This window comes from Pelodiscus sinensis, chromosome 9 (assembly GCF_049634645.1).
Source record: "Pelodiscus sinensis isolate JC-2024 chromosome 9, ASM4963464v1, whole genome shotgun sequence".
In the NCBI taxonomy this organism is placed as follows: Eukaryota; Metazoa; Chordata; order Testudines; family Trionychidae; genus Pelodiscus; species Pelodiscus sinensis.
The window spans coordinates 46470584-46491377 of record NC_134719.1 but is presented as its reverse complement, the minus strand read 5'-3'; the positions used below and the strand labels follow the sequence as shown (position 1 = coordinate 46491377).

Genomic DNA, 20794 nt, shown 5'->3' with positions numbered 1-20794 from the left:
TGTAAAAGAAAACGAATTCTCTCCAGTCTGTGATCTATGTACTATTTTATTATTTATACAAATTGACCAATAGTTTCTGGCTTTTGCCATGTGATAAAAATGCATTCCCCCCCCCCCCAAATGACCATTTTCATACCCATTCTGCTGTGGAAAACAGTGTGTTTAATCATGTCTTTATCTCAACTCCATTCACTGTCATTTAAGACAAATTTGTAGCTTGCTATTTTCTTATCAATTACTTACCACTAAGGTGCTTGTACAGCACCTAGCACAAGGCCCTGACTAACCCCACTAGGCACTACTGTAGTACAAAAACCAGCATCTATTCTCATTGCAATCCATCACTGGGAACCAATCACCCCCTAATAAACAGATTTCCCCCTTTAAATAGAGTTCATTTTATTATATTTCTAAGACAGTTTGAGGAAAAGATGGCCTGTACTTACCCAATCAAATCTGCTTTTTTTTTAAGGTATTCACTGTGAAGAAGACATCAATGAATGTTCCATGAACCCTTGCCAAAACGGTGGGACCTGTGAGAATTTTCATGGCAGTTACACTTGTCATTGCCCATTTGGAGAAAAGGAGGGAACTTCTTATGGTGGCAAGAACTGTTCAGAGGCCCTCATTGGCTGCAATGACCATCCATGCCAAAACAGCGGTTTATGCATCCCTTATTTAAAAAATGGCCACCACGGAGCCAGCTGCATGTGCCCACCTGGCTATACTGGAATACACTGTGAAACAGCCACCACCTTTTCTCTTGCGGGACATGGTTTCCTTTGGGTGAAGAGTGACATGACCCCTTTACAGGGATCTTTCTATACCATAAATCTGAGATTCCAGACTGTGCAACCTACAGCTTTTATATTTCACCGAGGGGAGAAAGATACATTTGTGAAATTGGAGTTACTGAATGGCTACTTACACTTATTCATGCAAGTCAATAACCAGCCACGAGCTCTTTTGCATATTTCACATAATGTCAGTGATGGAGAATGGCATTCCGTGGAGGTAACCTTAGCAAGAGCTGTTACCCTTAATTTGCTTGACAGCTCTTGTGTAGAATCATGTGTCAATAAATCTACTACTGCGATAGATAGTGATCAACTGATGCTTGCATTTCAGAGCACATTTTTGGGTGGTTTACCAGTGGGAAGCATGAGCAGTGACTTCTCACCTAACACCTATAACATGCATTCTGCACCTTCATTTGTAGGCTGTCTTCAGGACATTGCAATAGACTTGAACGTTATTACCCCTGAGAACATATCAAGCGAAACATCTTTACATGTCAAAGCAGGCTGTAAAAAAAAGGACTGGTGTGAAAACCACCCTTGTCAAAACAGGGGACGCTGCATCAACTTGTGGCTGAGTTACCAGTGTGACTGCTACAGGCCCTACACAGGGCCAAACTGTTCAACAGGTAAGGTAAAGCTTTTAGCATTAGCGTATTAAATGCCAGCTCAAAGCACAATCACAAACAGCAAATCTGCTTACGTCAGTGAGGAAACACCATTAACTTTAAGACCTCTAGTGCTTGTTGCCAATTGATGAGAAAACACAAGAGGCTACTAGAAGTGCTTGTTCATTATTTTCTAGTTCTCTCACTAGGAAGCCTAAATTTCAGTCAGACAGAGAAGTCAAGATAAATGAATGGGTTACTTATCCAGTTCTTTCATTCTTTTGACATTTAATGTGCCATTAAACTTTGTGAAGCTGGTTTAGCACCCCTTGACTTAAGGTACATCTAGACTGCAGGTTTTTTTTTTTTTTAAATGGTCATTTTTCTGAAAAAAATTCACTTACGTCCACACTGCTATTGCGTTCTTTTGAAAGAAAAATAGAAAGAATGCAGTGATTATTCCAACATTGGTAAACCTCATCCTACAAGGAAGAATGCCTTTTCCGAAAGAGCTCTTTTGGAAAAAGGCGTGTGTGGATGGGGAAGAGGGAGTTTTTTTGAAAGAAGAGCCTCCAGGAAAAAGCATGGGTGCCCTGGTGGCCACTCCATCCACGATAATCACAGCTTAAATGTTCATTTAGTGTGGACGCTCTTTCAAAAAAGCAGATCACTTTTTTGATGCTCTTTGGCAGTATGGACACTCTCTTTCGGAAGATCTCTTCCAAAAAAGCTTCTTTCAAAAGAAGCCTGCAGTCTAGAAGTACCCTTAGAGGCTATGTCTTCACTACAAATAGGGGTGGTTCCCCTGCTCGTTTAGATATACTTGCACTGGTTCTGTTTGAGCTAGACTGAGTATCAATAACAGGATAGCCACGATAGCACTGGTAGCAACAGCAAAGGGACAACTGAGCCATCCTGAGTATGAACCACCCTGAAACTGGGCTAGCTAACTCAATGAGACCTAGTGACATGACGAGGCAGTCATGCCACTAGCTCAAAATACAGAGGTAGCCTTTATGTGCATGCAAAGGTTTGCTCATGCTTTTAAGGGTGAATAAAGCATGAACAGATCACTGAACAGATGAAAAATCTTAGATATTTTTAAAACTTCATATCTGAGCTTTCACAGCAGATTAAGCCTGACAGTCAATAGCATCGTCCAGCCACCCTATGGAGGCTTGAGGGTTGGTGATCAGATCTTTGACAGCTGGATGAAGTGCAGCCCAAGGTGAGAGTTGCCAATTGCTATTGCCACCTGAGAGCTATCTGGTGGTGAGGATAAAATGAGTCCTCTTTCCACTGGCCATGCACCTACATCTCAAAAACCTTACTGGCAGAGTCAGCAGAGAAGCTTGTGATGTGTGTGGTACAGTCTGGTTGGGCAATCACTGGTCGCTATGCTTGGGCTGTGAGTGACCCCTACTGGCCTGGTCTGTAAGCACTGCCAAGCAGGCGGTCACCCTGACAGACCTCATGTCATGTAGACCATGGCCCAACAGGTTCTCACCTGGGCAGGGAAGGGTTTTGAACAAAGAAAGGATGTGGTTTAGAGAAGGGGCAGTCTTGGCTGGAAAAATATGAAGAGAAGAGACTAAGCTGAGTACTGGGAATTCAGGGGCCTATGGACCTCTACCCCAAGGGGTCTGAGGCTGCCAGCCCCCTCACTTGGATGCCCACATGGAATCCAGGTTGTGCTGTACCTCGCAGAAGCAATAAATCCTCTCTACTGGCTGGCGGAGTCTCATCTTGCTGCAGACGGGGTGCAGGGTCGGGGGATACCCAACACGTTGTCACAAGGCCAAACCCTGAATGAGCCTGGAAGTTGAATGACTCGTTTCCCACCATGTGTTCCACCCAGTATGAGCTGAGGCAAATGGGAGGGACAGTATGAGGTCCCTGCATTGCTGTCTGCTCTGCTCTACCTGCTATGTGGATAAACAGTGTCATTCTCCAGGTTTGTAGAGAGAGCATCATTCAGGGGCAGTTTGAATTAGCTCCTTTCCCTCCTTTCTCAGCAAAACACCCATTGAGTTCAGACAGGGAGTTGTGCCTGAGGAAGGTGTGCAGGATTCGACCCTCTATTCATACAAAAACATCCCTGGCTCCCTGTTACAAATTACTAACTTTCTACTGATACATTTTGGGGGGGATGAAGAAATGACTGTTTATTTTTTAAACCAGGCAGTCTGGAAAAAGGAAAGAGCAGCAGCAGCATTGGCTAGATTCACAGCTGCTGCAAATTGGTTTAGCTGTATTGAAGGCAGTGAAGTTACACCAATTTACACCAGCTGAGGATCTGGCCCCAGGGGACTTATTGGTTGTATTTCTCCAATAAGCTGTATCTTGAAATCTATTTCAAAATGTGTACATATTATATCATTTCATAGTCTGTATTTAATAGTTATTGATAGCTTATTTCTTTTGTATTGTCAAATGATAATGTTTGAGAGGTAATTCTAACAGATTGCTTTGAACTCCAACTACAGTTTACCCAAAGGTTTGATAAGCAACTTTGGAATATAGGACAACATCTGGTAAATATGTTTGCGTCTTTATATGAAGTGAAATGAAAACCATTCAGGGCCAGGAGAGGCTTAGCCTTGCATTAGAACTGTTGAAAATGATTAAAAAAGCATTTGGTATTTTTTTTCTACTGACCACAATTTTCCTTGCAAATCATACCATCATGCCACTTTGATACATGGATTCTAGATATATGCAAGACTTAAAACACTATAGCAGTGGGGAGGAGGGAACTTGAGCTAGGGATAACATAAGAAATGCTAGTGTCTTTTTGAAGAAAAGTTGCCATCAAGTAGTTAATTGACATGAGGAAATATTTTCACTACATATACAAAATAACAAACAGATGTTGACTTATTTTGATCAGCATCCAGATGTAGGTTAATATTAACCAAGGTGATTCTAACTGTCCCATCAAACCCAATATCAGAGTCCGGATTTTTTTAAAGTAAAGTAATTGGCACTAATTTCAAGTATACTAATACATTTTCCTGATACTCACCCTTGCTTCTAATATTGCAAGACTCCTGTATTCCAACTCCTAAAGCCATTAGAAATGCCCTCTCTTTTTTCCACACAAAAATGCTTAATTCTTAAGGACTGTTTCTAGAGAGGGTGCATACTACAAAGTTCTCATGGCACAAAATACTCATTCCAGCAAAAGGGAAGATTTATTTCTACACGTCATGTTTTTAACAAGGAGATAAAGAAATAAATGTAGATAATCTCATTCATAATATTAAAATATTCCATACATAGGTATGTAAGAAATTGTCTATTAAGGAACAAGTCAGGGATTTAGTCTCCCTACTAAATAATATTGCTGTGGTACATACTAACACCATGGTTGTTAAAGGACTGTTAGAGTTTTCACAATCAATCCCCTATTTTCATTGGTTTTATAACCAAGTCATAAAAAAATAGTGCTGCAGGCAGAAACTTGACATATGAGGTCCCAGACCTCTTTTACTATACAAAAGAGGACTCTGACTTCCAGGAGTGATTTCTTTGTTTAAACCAGGTTGACACTTTTTATGCGTTAGACATACTAAAAAAATAGCTCTTGAATGTGTTTGGGCAGAAAGCTTATTATACAGAGAACAAGATTTCAAAACTTAAAATGTAACTAGAGTTGAAATGCTGTGGTTTAAAAGGCTGATGGACCAAAATAAATAGTTTTCATTACAGTGGTTTGGAAGACATCTTTTCTGTTCTTAATTCAATCCTAGCTTCATTGTGGAAAATAAAGAGAGACAGAATGAGAGGAGTTTTGGTTTAATCAACTGATAAACACAAATAATTTAAAAAGTGTCTTGAATTCTAGTTCATTTGCCTACCCTAGTGGCATAGTAGTGTCAAGTTTTGGTACAGACTGATCATACATAGAAATTATAGTTTGAGAACTAGATTCACTGACGGATCTTGGCTGATATGGATCAGTATAGGTGTAATCTGCCAAGAGAATAGAGGCCATCACAGCTCCAGGGTGGCGGTAATGTATACACAGCGAATAGAAAATAAAAACATGTGCTAAATCAGCATATACTTTTATGAACGTCTTTGTTTCAAAACCAAGGCTATGTCTACACATGCAAATTTGGGCGATGAAAGTGTTGTTGATAGACAGAAGTCGCCAAAACTGGAAGCTTGTCAAACTAATTTTTCTGGTATCTGCTGTCCACAACTTATGGCCACATCTTCAACTCCCTCGTCAACAGAAAGAGTAAAGCATTATGGGTATGCATCCCATAGTGCCTTAACTCACTAAACCCCGTAGAAAGTGCAACAATGTCCTGTCAACCATCTCTTTTCTTCCCAGATGTCCCTGGGTTTCCAACAAATCCTTCACCAGATCATCACACATCCTTGGCTTTCCCCCCCCTCAGTTGCTGTACTCTGTCTGATGGTGTACAAGATGGCTGGTTCCTCAAGGCCTGCTCATTAACAATACAGTGACTTTACTTTTCACGATAAAGGCTGTTACATTTCACTAGCATGCATGCCCCTGAAAAAAACTTCCCTCTTTCTTGGATTAACCTGGAGACAAGCACAAATCTCTTCAGACACTTTGATCATGGTGAGATTTAAAAAAAGGCAGTTTTTCCTTGACAAAATGTGCCAGTTTAGATAAGGCCCTTGTTCTGATTTAGCGCTTCCACTTTCTGTGATGGGAATGTTTAGGGAGGCGATGTAGGGGAAATATTTCCTTCCCTCCCTGAGGGCGAATCCCTAATGGCGTAATGGGGTCTACTTGGCATGGGAAGGTGTAAGTTACCTTTTCCCATACTAGCAGCAGTTCAGATGGTCTTGGGGTGAAATCCTACCCCCATTAAAGACAACTGCAAAATTTCCATGACCTTCAATGTGGCCAGGAGTGTACTCTTGCTCTTTAGGGGGTATCATCAGCTAAGAGGGTCTCAAAATATACCTATTTCATGACCAGTAGAGATAACTGTGCTGGAATTTGCCCTGGGAATCCATTTAGACAGAGTCAGGCCAGAGGAGTACAAGAGAATGAGGGAAGGGAGGTATATTAGCTTGAGACTGAGTAACTCTCTGGTCCCAGGATAAACTGGCAGCGGCTAGTCCAGAACCAGCAGGAACTTGCCCGAATCAATCAGGGCAATTAAGCACCTGGAGTTAATTAAGTGGGCTTCCAGTGTCAAGTGAGCCAAGGATAGTTGGAACTCCTGGGGTCAATTAAACAACCAGTTGAGACTGATTAAACAGAGCTTCTCTGCAGTTAGTTAGCGCACAGGGAGCTGGGAATACAGAAGATCTAGGAGGAGCAAGCACAAGTGGGTTCTATGAGAAAAAGCCTGAAGAAGGCAGGTATGGGGAAGTAACCCAGGAGTTTTGTAGCTGTCTCACAGCTGGTGTTGGAAACATTTACAGGCAGCTACTTTTACAGGGCCCTAGTCTGGAACCCAAAGTAGAGGGTGGGCCTGGGTTCCCCCTATCACCCACTTCCCCATTTCCACTCAGGGAAAAGACTAGGAGGGAAGAAGGGGTTTACCCAGCCCTGTATCATATGGGGGGGGGGGGTCCACCGAGACTGTGAAGTTTCATTCTGTACCTCATGCTGGCCAGTGATGAGAGTAACTCAACAAACAGCAAGCTGATGCCCTAGGTATGGTGCCTAAATTGAGGGTTGCTGTGAGCCTCTGAGGCAAGCAACCTGCCTGAAAGCAAGTTTGAGTAGAAGTATTGTCACAATCCACGTTTGCACACTGTGTACAGAGGTGCAAAAGGGGAAGAATGTGGTGTAATGTCCTCTAAGCTCCAAAATAATGCCTCACCCTGCTCCCATTGAAACCTGTAATTATTTTGTCATTCAAGCCACTCAGATCAGAGTAAAAACCTTATTTTGTCCTTACACACTAGTGGATGACTCTCTTGACTGGTGATAGATGTTTGATCGTTGTGCTGCCACCATCAGTAAATTATTCTTGAACTATTTTATTTTCTTTCTCTCTTTCCCTCACTTCTAGAGTACCTGCCAGGCCGGTTTGGACATGAGGACTACTCGGGATATGCTGCTTTTTCTGTTGACAGTAGTCAGAAGGAAAACATAACTATATCAATGTTTGTCCGAACACGGAAGTCTTCTGGCTTGTTACTAGCTTTGAGGAACCGTACATCTCTGTATATAAGGATCTGGTTGGAAGATGGGAAACTAATCATGTTAGCCTCCAATGCCACCAAATTATTAGGCACACGGACTGTGAGTGATGGAATTTTTTACTTAATATCATTAAAAATGGAGAAAAATAAAGTTGAATTGTTCCTATCATCTCAACAGCTAGGCTACATTTCTACGCCGATACTAACAGTCCAAAATAGGGATATTATCTATGTTGGAGGACTCCCAGACAAACAAGAAACTGATATAAATGGTGGGTATTTTAAAGGCTGTATCCAAGATGTAAGACTGAATAATCAACATCTGGAATTCTTTCCCATCACAACATCATTGTATTCTGTCATCAATCGAACACTGATCAACGTGACCCAGGGCTGTACTGGTGACAATTTTTGCAAGGTAAGGATCTCATTTCTCAGAGCATGGGTCCATGTTTAGAGCTAGTATTTCTCTTTTGACCCATTAAAATTCCATGCAATATGTAACAGTCATGATGACATCGTAATTAAACATATAAACATGCTGGTAAGAGCAGATATTGCTGAAATTCCTGGGCATCATCAGCAAAATATAAGGGGGTGACGAAAGAGTGAGGTGAAGATAACCATTTACTATACCTGCTATCCATGCATGGAACCCTTAAGACATTACAACTTTCAATCGAAAGTAAACACAATACTATATTCCGCCAAGCAATCCTGCCTTCCCTTGTGTGGGAGGCCTCTACACTTACTAACACTACGATTGTCTCTGTTTTTTCCATTTAGTCCAACCCTTGTCACAATGGTGGCATTTGCTACTCTATCTGGGATGACTTCACTTGCACATGTCCTCCAAACACAGCAGGGAAAGCGTGCGAAGAAGTTAAGTGGTGTGAGCTCAGCCCTTGTCCTCAGGAAGCACAATGCCAGCTGGTACACCAAGGATTTGAATGTAGGTACATTTCTATCATTCCTATCACCTTTGGGGAACTGAAACTACCTCATCTAATGTTGGTTTTCATGAATTTTTCAATTAAATCAAGCATTCCAGCCCTCAGACAACCTTGCTACACTGTGTGTGTTAATGAAATAAAACAAAATAAATAATAAAATCCTGATCACTGCTACTAAAAGTAATATGAATGGACTAATGGGATAGTAAAATTCATATTTCAGCCATCATCTGCACCTGATCACAAATTAAGATCCATTTAATCTTGGGCCTCTTTAAAAAAGTAGAACAGCCTCCCATTTTGAAAGCAATGGAATGAGGATTCAGATGATATTGCCTGCAGGGGCTTTACTCTTCAGTTAATCAATGCATCTACTTGGCATGTTTATAAAATAGCCCACTTTGTTCTGTCAGAGAACCACTGCAGAGAGATAAGAGGATTAATTCTAAGATGTTTTCCCTCCTCTGGAAAGATATGCCAGATGACATACTCCTGCACTCAGCTTTATTCCATTTTCTTAAAGCGAAGCATTTTAAGCATCTAACACCAGCAATGCATTTGAAAGATAATCATTGTCAACTGGCATCTTACTAAAGAGCACAGGAGTTCCAAAAAGGCTGTTTGTTTAAAAATTAATGACCAGTACTTATGATAGGAACACTAATCAGTGTGTAGGATATCGCTCATTTCCCCTCCTGCGAAAGAGAGTGGAATTTAAAAAGCACACTGAGATTTGGTTGCCATGTGCCTCCAAAAGGGATCTTTTTTTATCCTTCCAAAAATTGTCCCCATGCTACAGTTAAGCAGGATTAATGTATACAAAGTGTAATGGAAGCAGTGAGAATAGCTGACTCCTAGAAACAGAAGAGTTGGTCAGCAAAAGGTTTCTAGAACAGAGGAAATTGAGCAACCTGCAGATAGCTCAATATGATGCAGGTTGTTGTTGAGACAGGAAAAAGTTAGTGAGAGTGAGTGTTAAAATTAGGCATGTAAAATATATACACAAATTTTTACCATGTAACCGATAAAAATTCTAATGGTTACAGGGTAACTAGGCTCAGTTGCCAGCTGTTAGCTCATGGCTCTGCAGGGTGTCTGGCCCACACGGGGTTGCTCAGACCAGGCTGGGTAGGGGCCCACTGCACAGCACTGCAAGCCAGGAGCATTCCAATTTGGCGTCCTCCACCAGAAGCATGGTGCAAAGGGCCCTGTTAGGTTGGAGCAGCCTCCCATGTGTGCTGGGCCGTAGGGTGGGGCTGCTCGGGCCAGGCTGGGTGCCTAGAGTCACTCCCGATTTGCACAGCCATGAAATCAGAATCAGGGTCCCAGTCTCCAAGAACTTGCAGCCTTAGAGACAGTGAGAGTTTAAACATGTAGGCTACCCCTGAGGTTTATAACATTTACAACTATAGCCTCAGCTGACGTACATAAGCGTAGTTATTGGCATCTGTCTCTTAAAAAAAATAAAATAAAAGAGGCCAGGAGGTGTAATACTGACTAGACATTGCAAGTTTCCTGGAAAGAGGTGGAAAGATTTAAATTACAAGAGGCACGGTGAAAGAGGCAATTGTTGACCGCGTATCAGTCGGAAACGGGCCTGCTTTCTCAATGGATATTCTTCTCTTTGCACAGGTATTGCCAATGCAGTATTCAGTGGCAGAAGCAGTGCGATATTTTACAGAACCAATGGGAAGATAAGGAGAGACCTCACCAGTATTGTATTTGGCTTTCGCACTAGGGATGCTGATGTGATACTGCTGTATGCTGAGAAGGAGCCAGAGTTTGTTACCATTAGCATTCAGAACACCAAGCTAGTGTTTCAGTTGCAAAGTGGCAACAGCTTTTATGTGCTGACCTTAGCTAGTTCACAGCCCGTGAATGATGGGAAATGGCACCAAGTGATTCTCTCTATGACAGAACCCTTCTCCCAGTCATCTAGATGGCAAATTGATATAGATGATAAAAAAGACACTGCAACTAGTACAGTTGCCACAGGAAGCCTCAATTTCCTAAGAGAAGAAATAGACATTTATGTGGCCGACAAAGCGTTTGATAATCTGGATGGCCTAAGGGGATGCATGAGCACTATAGAAATCAGCGGCATTTATCTCTCGTACTTTGAAAATTATGATGGCCACGCTAAGAAACCTCAAGAAGAGCAATTCCTCAAAATATCTGCAAATTCTGTTATGACTGGCTGTTTGCAATTGGATGCCTGCAGCTCAGATCCCTGTATGCATGATGGGATATGTGAAGACTTATATAGTTACTATCGTTGTGCATGTCTCAAGGGATGGACTGGCACGCATTGTGAAACCAACATTGATGAATGCTTTTCAAATCCCTGCATTCATGGAAACTGCTCAGACAAAACTGCAGCCTATGAGTGCCTCTGTGACCCTGGATACACTGGGGTAAACTGTGAAGAGAATATAGACAACTGCCGTGGACACCTGTGTGCAAATGGGGCAACTTGTGTAGATGGAGTTAACACTTATTCCTGCCTGTGTGCTGGTAACTTCACAGGGAAATTTTGCAGGTATAAATAAGAAAGCTTCCAAAGATAAAGAAACTCCTGCCATCAGAGCTCACCTCTCAGATGTTTTCCAACTTGCTTGAATGAAATAGAGAAAACATCAACCCCTTCATCAATCCTAGATTAAGACTTAGGTCATTCTCACACAATACGTCCTACAGCTGTAGCTGTGCCACTGTAGCACCATAGTGTAGACACTTCCTACAGCGAAGAAAGGAATTTATCTGTCATTGTATGTATTCCACCTCCCCTAATGGTGTCAGCTCTATCAACAGAAGCATTCTGCTGTTAACCTAACCAAATCTGCACCATGATTATGTAGGCATTGCAATGACACTCAGAGGAGTGTTTATTTTTCACATCTCTGAGCACCATAGTTATGTCAACCTAAATTTAAACATAAACCAGGATTTAGGCTTTCCCTATAGAATTATTATCCCAGTTGGAATGTGCACTTGAATTCTGATGGAACTCCAGTACAATGTGTACATAGAGTTCTATTTGGGTAAATCCAAACAACAAGGACTTTGCAGTTGTCTTTGGGTAAAATTTTCAGAAGCATCCAATTGACTTAGGAACTTAAGTCCCAAAGTCAATGGAACTTAGGCTCCTAATTCACAGACACTCTGAAAAATTTCTTCTTCCTTATTTGTTGAAAAGGCTCTTTTAGTGTCTGTGGAAGCCATTTATGGGGCCAAAATAATAGGAAATCGTTTCCTCCCAGAACTTCCACCACCCTGAATTGAAATGTAATGAGGAGACCAAAGATAAATATATCAGCCCCATACATGGCTCCTTGAGATGACAGAAACTGATTGCAATGGGAATTTTGCCCAAGTAAGGACTTTCAGGATTAGTTCAATAATCTTGAAGACAAAGAAAATACTGGATGCCCGTTTGTTCTTAATTGGTACAGAGACTGGACCATAAGGAATTATAGTCCACTGACTTCAATGGAGTTACATTGATTTACACCGGCTGGGGGATCTGGCCTTCTAATTTCATTTAAAACTCAGACAAATTTGAAAGCAATATATTTTGAGCCATTAGCAAACTTTCATTTCACATTTGATATACTATATGATTTACCTAGATTCTTTCAGATAAATTATCTGCCAAACTATATTGCTATCAAATGGCTACAAGACACTTACCTAAATGAAGGGTTTGGCCCATTTCTTGCCTCATAGCAAATTATTTAATCAGTATTACTGCAGTTTGGGAAAGCAAGTGGAATTCATGTAAAAGTATGTTTTTGAGGTTCATTGCTGCTTGGTATCGCACTTTGCTACGGCTTTCCTTCTTTTGCAGACATCCTAGTTAGTACCCAAATTTCTCTTTGTTCTTCATTTGATTTATTATCCAGACAACAGCAAAGGTAATAAGTATGCCAGAAAGTAATTTCATAGATACATGCAGGTCTAGAGTGTTTCTCCCTGCAAGAAAACTGTGCAGATTTGAGTTTAGAAGATGTCTGTCTATATGCATTGCATCCTTCTGCAGCTTCACAGCTGTATGCTAATTTACAGTCATATGTAGAATCTGGTGTTGGTCATCTTCCTTTCCAAGTGCAAACTAATGGTTCTTATCAGCCTCTTATAACTATTTAATATAGTTATTAATATAACTATTTAGTTACTAATAGTTACTATTTAGTTACTAACAGTTGATATAACTATTTAGTGTTTAAGGTGCTACTAGACTATTAGGTATTTTTTTAAGTTTTTCCTGTTAGGGTGTGTCTAGGCTGCATGGCTCCATTGATGGAGCCATGTAAAGTAGTTTACCAGACATAGTCAATGAAGCGGGGATTTAAATAATTCCCGCTTCATTAAAATAAAAATGGCCGCTGCGCTCTGCCGACAATCAGCTGATCCGGCACAGCGCAGCAGTCTAGACGCAGATAAGTTGACAAGGGAAGCCTTTGTTGACTGCTCCTGTAAACCTTGTTTCACGAGGCATAAGGGAGCGGTCGACAAAGGCTTCCCTTGTTGACCGATCCACGTCTAGACTGCCGCGCTGTGCCAGATCAGCTGACTGTCGGCACAGCACGGTGGCCATTTTTATTTTAATGAAGCGGGAATTATTTAAATCCCCGCTTCATTGTCTATATCCGGTAAACTACTTTACATGGATCTGTTGACGGAGCCAAGTAGTCTAGACATACCCTCACAGACTAACTCAGTTACCCTTCTGAAGCTTATCTACTCACTGTCTCTTTTTCTTCCTCCCCTCCATTTTTTCCCCTTCTCCCCTCCATCCCTTCTTCCCTTATTTATTCTTGGATCTGGACTTCCAACACTCCTGTCATCTGAAGAAGTGGGTTTTGCCCACGAAAGCTCATATTACCATCTACGTGTTTTGTTAGTCTTTAAAGTGCCACTAGACTATTTGTTGTTTTTTCAGTTTTTCTTGTTACAGACTAATGTGGCTACCCCTCTGAAGCTATTGAATAGTACCTTCACCCAGGAGGCAGTAAAGCTGATTGGCACATTTATGGAGGAAAGTTTAGCTTACTGTGAGCCCAATGCGGTTAGAAAATGACCTTTATTAAAACAATTAATCAGTAAAACAGAAATCCTGAAAACATACATCTGAATCAGACTAGCATTTTAAAATGGAGTTAAATGACTGAATGGGGGAAAATTAGATTTTACCTGAAAAAGAGAGATAATAATTGCTGCTGTTGCCTCTTATTTATCTAGGCGCACTAAGCTACCTTTTGCCGTCTGTGGGAATGAGAAGAGAAATCTCACTTGTTACAACTATGGCAACTGTACTGAGCTCAAAGGCGAGTTGAGATGCCTGTGCCTGTCAGGTTTTAGTGGAGAACGGTAAGACTCTTCAGAACTTTCTGTGCACTTTCCCTTGGCAGGTTATTGTGGGAGCACTGCATGAGTTCCAGAATGACCCCTTTATAGACATCCAGAATTAGCTAATGAGACCTGCTGCTGACTTCCTGAAGCAATAACAGAGCCCTGTCTACTCAAAATGAACAATTAAAGCTGGGCAACATTTTTCTGCTTCAAGTTATAGGCCAAAAAAAAAAAAAAAAAGCAATTTCTGGTCAACTGAACTTTTTTGTGAATTCAGATCAAATTTGGCAAATAGTTTGGGTGCAGATATTTTTTAAAGACACCTGGAAAAGTCTAAACAGTTTGATATTTTTAAAAAGAATCATCCCCATTTTTCATTTTGAAACATTTCATTGTGAAATTTGCCTAAATTTTATGTTTTACAAAGTATTAAAGAACTCAAAAAAAGGAACAACATGTTTTGGGTTGAACAAAACAGTTTGACTGAACCAAAACAATTTTTTTTCAATTTTTTTGGTTTAGCTAGTGAACCAATAATCAGTTATTTGCCTAACTTCATCCCCTCTTTGAGAAATTTTTAGGGTATAACAGCAAGGCAATTTGACTTCTACAAAAATGAGTATCAATGTGTTAAGTTCATCCATCGTGTAATTCCAATTACAGTAAAACCTGTGTTATCTGGCACGCTTTGGGATTAGGGCATTCCGGTTATCTAAAAATTCCAGTTATCTGAGGGTTCCATCAATGTAGGAAAAAACAATGGACAATAATAGTAAAACCCAAGTTTTTAATATTGGTAGTTTTGTAGTGTGAGGCAGTTGGTCTCACATTCTATTTTGAGTTAAAGATTATTAGTACTTCTTAAATAAAAAATTGTTAAGCCAATCATAGTAAACCAAGCCAGGCCTGTATGCCTGAAGATGTGACAGTATTGTGGCTAGGGCTATGTTAGTTAACAAAGATTTCTGGTTAACAGAGTGCCGGATAACAAAGGCTTCACTGTACTTCAGTCAGGGATGAATTTGGCCCAAGATGCTTTTTTCTTAAATAACATTGGACTGGTCACATCTACCGTTGCATACAAATATTTCTGGTTCCATGCCTGTACAAATATAACAAAATAGAACAAGATAGGGATTTTATCTCTCTAGATATAGCCTTGTAAACACACACAAATGGATACCCTGCCTTCTAATAGACATACACAGACACAAATAGAAATACATAAAACTAGCAGTTAGATGTCATTTAAAATTAAATGGAAATACATGAGATGTACTCTCACAGGGGAAGTGTTATGCACAAACCACCCACTCATATTGTATCTTGCTAATTTAATACCAAATTCTAAAAATGTTATAGAAACAAAATTGGTTAATTTATTTTTATATATATAGGGCAGCTCTTAGTACTAGGACCCATCAAATTAACTCATGACTAACTTTGTATTGTGTGGTGTACATCTCCTCACCCCATACTTACTGCCTCTTACCAATTCTCTATATTTCCTGGACTCTCAGTCAAGAGAGGGGGACCATTGCTCTAGATGCTGTACAAACAGAGAAAGACATGGTCCCAACCCCTATCGGTTATCCCAAGTTTTGTACAGAAGCTTTCAGCTGACAGCAAGCAAAGAAATATGGTACAAAGAAGGTAGGAAATATAAGACAAATGATTCTGCTCTCGCTCAGTGCAAAGAAAATTAAATCAGTGGCATACAGTGTCCAAAAGCCCAACGGGCCCACAATATGTAGCCTTAGCACAGTCCAAAAAAAAAAAAAAATCCTTTCAAGGAAAGGTTTTTTCCCCCTCTCATTAACTTTTTAACACCCACTGACTTTGTGGAATCACTGTAGTAAGTCATAAATGATAGATTAAATGAAAAATTCTGGCCCACCCAGTACATAGCGCAGTTGGCAATTGCTGCTGAGCTGTAACATTTAAGTCAGGCATCTAGAAGGGCCTCCTGCGAACCCCAGAAGATTTGGGGGGGGGGGGACTATAGTTTTTTTGGTGTGTATTTTTCTTGGGGAGTCAGGGTAAGAGGAAAGTGCTTTTTTCCTTCTGCCCCCAGGCATCTTGCTAAACAAAGCTTTGAAAATGAGAGTCCTTCCTTAAATCTATACCCACTGCCCGGCAATAACCTCTATTTCATCGTTTCCGAGATCCTACTCCTGAGTGGTGAGCTGGCACTAAGTATGCAGCACAGTAACATAGCCCTGCAATGAGACATTCTGTTCTTTATTCTCTTTTTTAAATCCTACATTGCCACAATATTTACTTTTTTTTCCCTCCAGGTTCCCAAAACGTTGTAACGTAAACTAGCAGTGTCTTTCTCTTGAAAACCTTCAGTAAATTCAATCAGACAGAACTCTCACAAGATTTATTTTACCAGAACAAATTCAAAATATTTCACATAATGGGATAAAACCCACCATGTCCTGATTCATTGGACTGATATTACAGATATTTTCCTTCAAAAGTGTAAGCAATCCCTGAGAAAGGGTTTGATCCACAACCTGTGGAAATCAGTGGGTGCTTTTCCACACAATGCAATAGATTTTGGGCGAGGACTTAAAGAATGATATTGACAGTTGCTGGAGATGGACAAGTTACTCCTCAGTAGAGTTAATTAAACTGTTCTTTGCAAAGAAACTATTCACTAAATTTAGACTGGGATTTTCAGCTCAATGAAAGAACTAATGTTTTCACATACGAATATAAGAACGGCCGTACTGGGTCAGACCAAAGGTCCATCTAGCCCAGTAGCCTGTCTTCCAACAGTGGCCAATGCCAGGTGCCCCAGAGGGAGTGAACAGAACAGGTAATCAACAAGTTATCCCTCTCCTGTCATCCATTTCTAGCCCCTGACAAACAGAGGCTAGGGACACCATTCCTACCCATCCCGGCTAATAAGTATTGATGGACCTAACCTCCATGAATTTATTCAGTTCTTTTTTGAAACTTGTTAAAGTCCTGGTCTTCATAACATCCTCTGGCAAGGAGTTCCACAGGTTGACTGTGATCTGCATGAAGAAAAGCTTTGGTTTGTTTTTAACCTGCTACCTGTTAATTTCATTTGGTGAGCCCTACTTCTTATGTTATGGGAACTATTAAATAACTTTTCCTTGTTCACTTTCTCCATACCAGTCATGCTTCTATAGACCTCTGTCATATCTCCCCTTGGTCTCCTCTTTTCTAAGCTGAAAAGTCCCAGTCTTTTTAATTTCTCTTCATATGACACTCGTTCTAAACTCCTAATCATTCCCAGGGCTTCCAGTTGTCCTGGCACAAACAAACCCTGACCTTGTTTGAAATTAGGAGAAGAGGAAGCTGCATACCAAATTTGTTGTCCCTACCTCTTGCCATTTAGTAGGAGTCTTTGAACAAACAGACTGGTGCAGTCTGCACTCTAAAATATAGATATAGTGCCAGACAGATGCACTCTAAAATATAGATATAGATTTTTAAAACTATTAAAAATACTTAACTAAACCTTTAAAATCTGATACAATGCTACATTTGATATATTATATTTCCTGGCATGATTGGTCTTTAAAAGGCACATGACTGGCCTGGGTCAGCTGGCTTGGACAAATAGCGCTCAGGCTGCAGAGTTAAAAATTGCTATGTAGACACAAGCTTGGCTAGAAACCAAATTCTGGGACCCTCCCACCTTTGTAGGGTTTTTCATTCCTGCGTAAACATAGCGTAAGTCACAAATGCCTAACTCACATGTCTGAGGGTATGTCTACACTGCATTCCTCCTTTGAGAGAGGAATGCAAATGCAGCTGAGTGAAATTGCAAATGAAGCGCGGATTTGAATTTCCCATGCTTCATTTGCATAATCGCGTCCGGGCGCTTTTTTGAAATACCCTATTTCGAAAGAAAAAATGCAATCTATATGGGGTTATTTCAAAAAGTCCTCTTCTTTTGAAATAACCCTTAAATATCATTTTTTAAGGAGTAAGGGTTATTTCAAAAGAAGGGTTTTTTAAAAAATAACCCCATCTAGACTGTGTTTTTTCTTTCCAAATAGGGTATTTCGGAAAAAAACATCGGGACATAATTATGCAAATGAAGCATGGGAAATTTAAATCCACGCTTCATTTGCAATTTTGCTCAGCTGCATTTGCATTCCTTTCTCGAAGGAGGAATGCAGTGTAGACATACCCTGAGTGCCAATGTAAGCATCAAAGTTCCCATTTTCGTATCTATAGTAGAAAACAACATTAAAGATTTAAAGATGTAAGCAATAAAGATTTAAGTGTTGTTGCTAAGATCGCTAATTCTGTTATTTCCAGGACAATGACTGACTGGACACCTTGTCTGTTTAAATCTAGTTGCCATCACAGCTGCTTAGTGCTTTTGGTCTTTCACTGTAGGTGTGAAATGGACATTGATGAGTGCAACTCTGATCCATGCATGAATGGAGGCCTCTGCCAAAACCTACTTAACAAATACCAGTGCATCTGTGATGTAAACTATGCTGGTGACCGCTGTGAGATAGATGTAAGCGACCTCTCCTTTTTTGTCTCTTTATTATTGTGGCAGAATCTCTTTCAGCTTCTCTCCTATCTTATTCTGCGAATGGATGATGATCCAGCAGTTGAGTGGGGTGAACAGGAAAATTATTAGTAGCTGAACACTGTTAGTTGTTTAATGCCATTGAAACAAAATGGAAGATGCCTTGACTGAATAGTTTAGGACTCAGAAAAGCAATAAGAACCACATTTTTAAAACCATTTCTAATGTTTTGAACATATTTAAATATTTTATTGTATCTAATTAATTCTAAGTGCAGAAGCTAAATTTCTAGGTAGCATCACATTTCATTATATTATTCTGTGTTAAAATGAGAGAGATATAGAACTTTCCATAACAAACATTCAGATCTTGATTCTCACCTAGATATGATTCATTTTCACTCTTTTTTTGTTCATTTGCTTAATTTTGGAACACTTGAGAGTAGATAGTGAATATCAGTTTGAAGATACTGCTTTTTTCCCCATTTCTATTGATGGATTGTAGGGTGCAGGATATCCCAATGTCTTACAGTGTAATGCATAGATGAATCCCTTCGAATGAAATCCACACACCACTGATGTCAATAGCAAAGAACCCATTTACTTCAATAAGTCCCTTAAAATCCAAATATATCACACACCATATTATTCACTGCTGTTAAATTAGTAGTTTGGTTCAGTGTCTGTGAATCAGAGTTGTGATAACAGTGGATAGTGTGACACTATTTTGGATTAGCTACTGGCAATCAATGGCAGAAGTCTTTGACTTCACTGGTAGTAGGATTAGCACTACTATTTGTACTTTCCATTTGAATAAAGTTGATTGATTGGAAAAATGCAACTATTCTATGAATCCACATGGAATGGTTTTTAAACATTCACTGAAACGTGTATGTGTTCATTTTAGCCAAAGGTTCAATGAGGAAATCCTATTTCAAACATTGTTAGTTGCAATATTGCTACCACATAAAGTTGATCTATTTTGTCATTGAACTAAGAGTGTCAATACTGTAACACATAATTCCAGAGTAATATGCTTATTTTTCACTTCAGGAATCAATCACCTACGTCACTGGTGGGTTGTGCATTGTTATCTTTGATGAATGAAGACTAAGTCCGTGATATTGCTCCCCATTATAGAGCAGGCCCGACTCAGCAAAGGGCTTAGACATGTACTTGGGTTTGAGCGCAAAGGCAAGTTGAACTCAGTAGGATATAGTCACTTGCTTAAATTTAGTCATCTGCTTAAGTGCCAGGTTGAACCTGGGACAATATGTTGCTACTGAACTTGGTTCTTTCTGGATAGCGTTTCTACAAGACAAGTACACTAATGAACTGTGCAACAGTTTACTGAGGATTATTCTACTCATGTTATATTAACAGTGTCCAGTCCTACAAACACTCCTTTGTGTAGTGCCCTAGAGCTCGCTCTTCACAAGAGTTAATTGGTGTTTCATTATTAATAAGCGATATGCTATGCAGGCAGAGGTATGGAAAAGATCTTCATTAAGTATGCTGAGCAGCCAGTGTTACATCCTGAGGCTCTACACTTAAAAAGACAGCAGCTTGGCTACTGAGCCCCTTGGGGCCGTCTACATAGGGATAAAAGAACCACTGTACTCCTGTGGCTGGCCCAGGTCAGCTCACTGGGGCTCACAGGACTTGGGCCAAAGGGCTAAACATTGCTGCGTAGCTGTTTGGGTTCCGGTTGATGCCTGAGCTTTGGGACCCTCCACACCCACAGGCTCCCACAGCTCATGCTCCAGCCTGCGCTCAAGAGTCTACAAGGACATTCGTCAGTCCCAGAGCCTGAACCTTGGGAGCCCAAGTCTGCTGCCCCAGGCCAACAGTGGGTTTCTATCCCTGTTTAGACATAGCCTACGTGTCACACACATCACATCCCCATCCTGGCACTTGAGTTTCTTTCCCCAGTTCTCTTATTATTGTATGTGTGTGCAAAATGCTGTTATTTGTCTCTGTTACATGTAGCATGTTAATGTTGCAAGGAGCTGCCCTGATTTGAAAATTTAACTGTACTATACTGCAGCATAATAATTGTATTATGCCAACATAATCCCTTTTTCATCTTTCTTTAACTAGAAAAATGCCTGAGGAAATCTTACTGTTGATCTCCTGTAAAAATGTTTTATTCCTCTCTTTTGTTTTATACATAAATCACACTCTGTGAATAGACTATGACAAAATATATTCCACATTGGAGATGAAATTATTGTAGCAATATCAAAAAACATTAACCCTAAGTGTTCTATTGTGTGTACTATTGGATTATTTTAGATCAGAATAGATTTATTTGAATGATATGCCTTTCAGCCAGTTTAGACTATGAAAGCAAGAAAATATTAAAGTAATGGTATTAAACTCATGCAATTTAGGTCCCACCATGGCAAAG

General features: G+C 40.2%; 1 protein-coding gene across 1 annotated transcript in view; it reads left to right on the top strand.

The window, feature by feature from the left end:
- Positions 1–20794, top strand: part of CRB1 (crumbs cell polarity complex component 1) — a 173655-nt gene that overhangs the window by 114016 nt on the left and 38845 nt on the right. Inside the window, exons 6-11 of the mRNA XM_075936696.1 lie at positions 473–1426; positions 7420–7970; positions 8339–8504; positions 10138–11044; positions 13747–13875; positions 18244–18370. Coding sequence (XP_075792811.1) covers positions 473–1426; positions 7420–7970; positions 8339–8504; positions 10138–11044; positions 13747–13875; positions 18244–18370 — 2834 coding nt within the window. The remainder of the gene's footprint in view (positions 1–472; positions 1427–7419; positions 7971–8338; positions 8505–10137; positions 11045–13746; positions 13876–18243; positions 18371–20794) is intronic.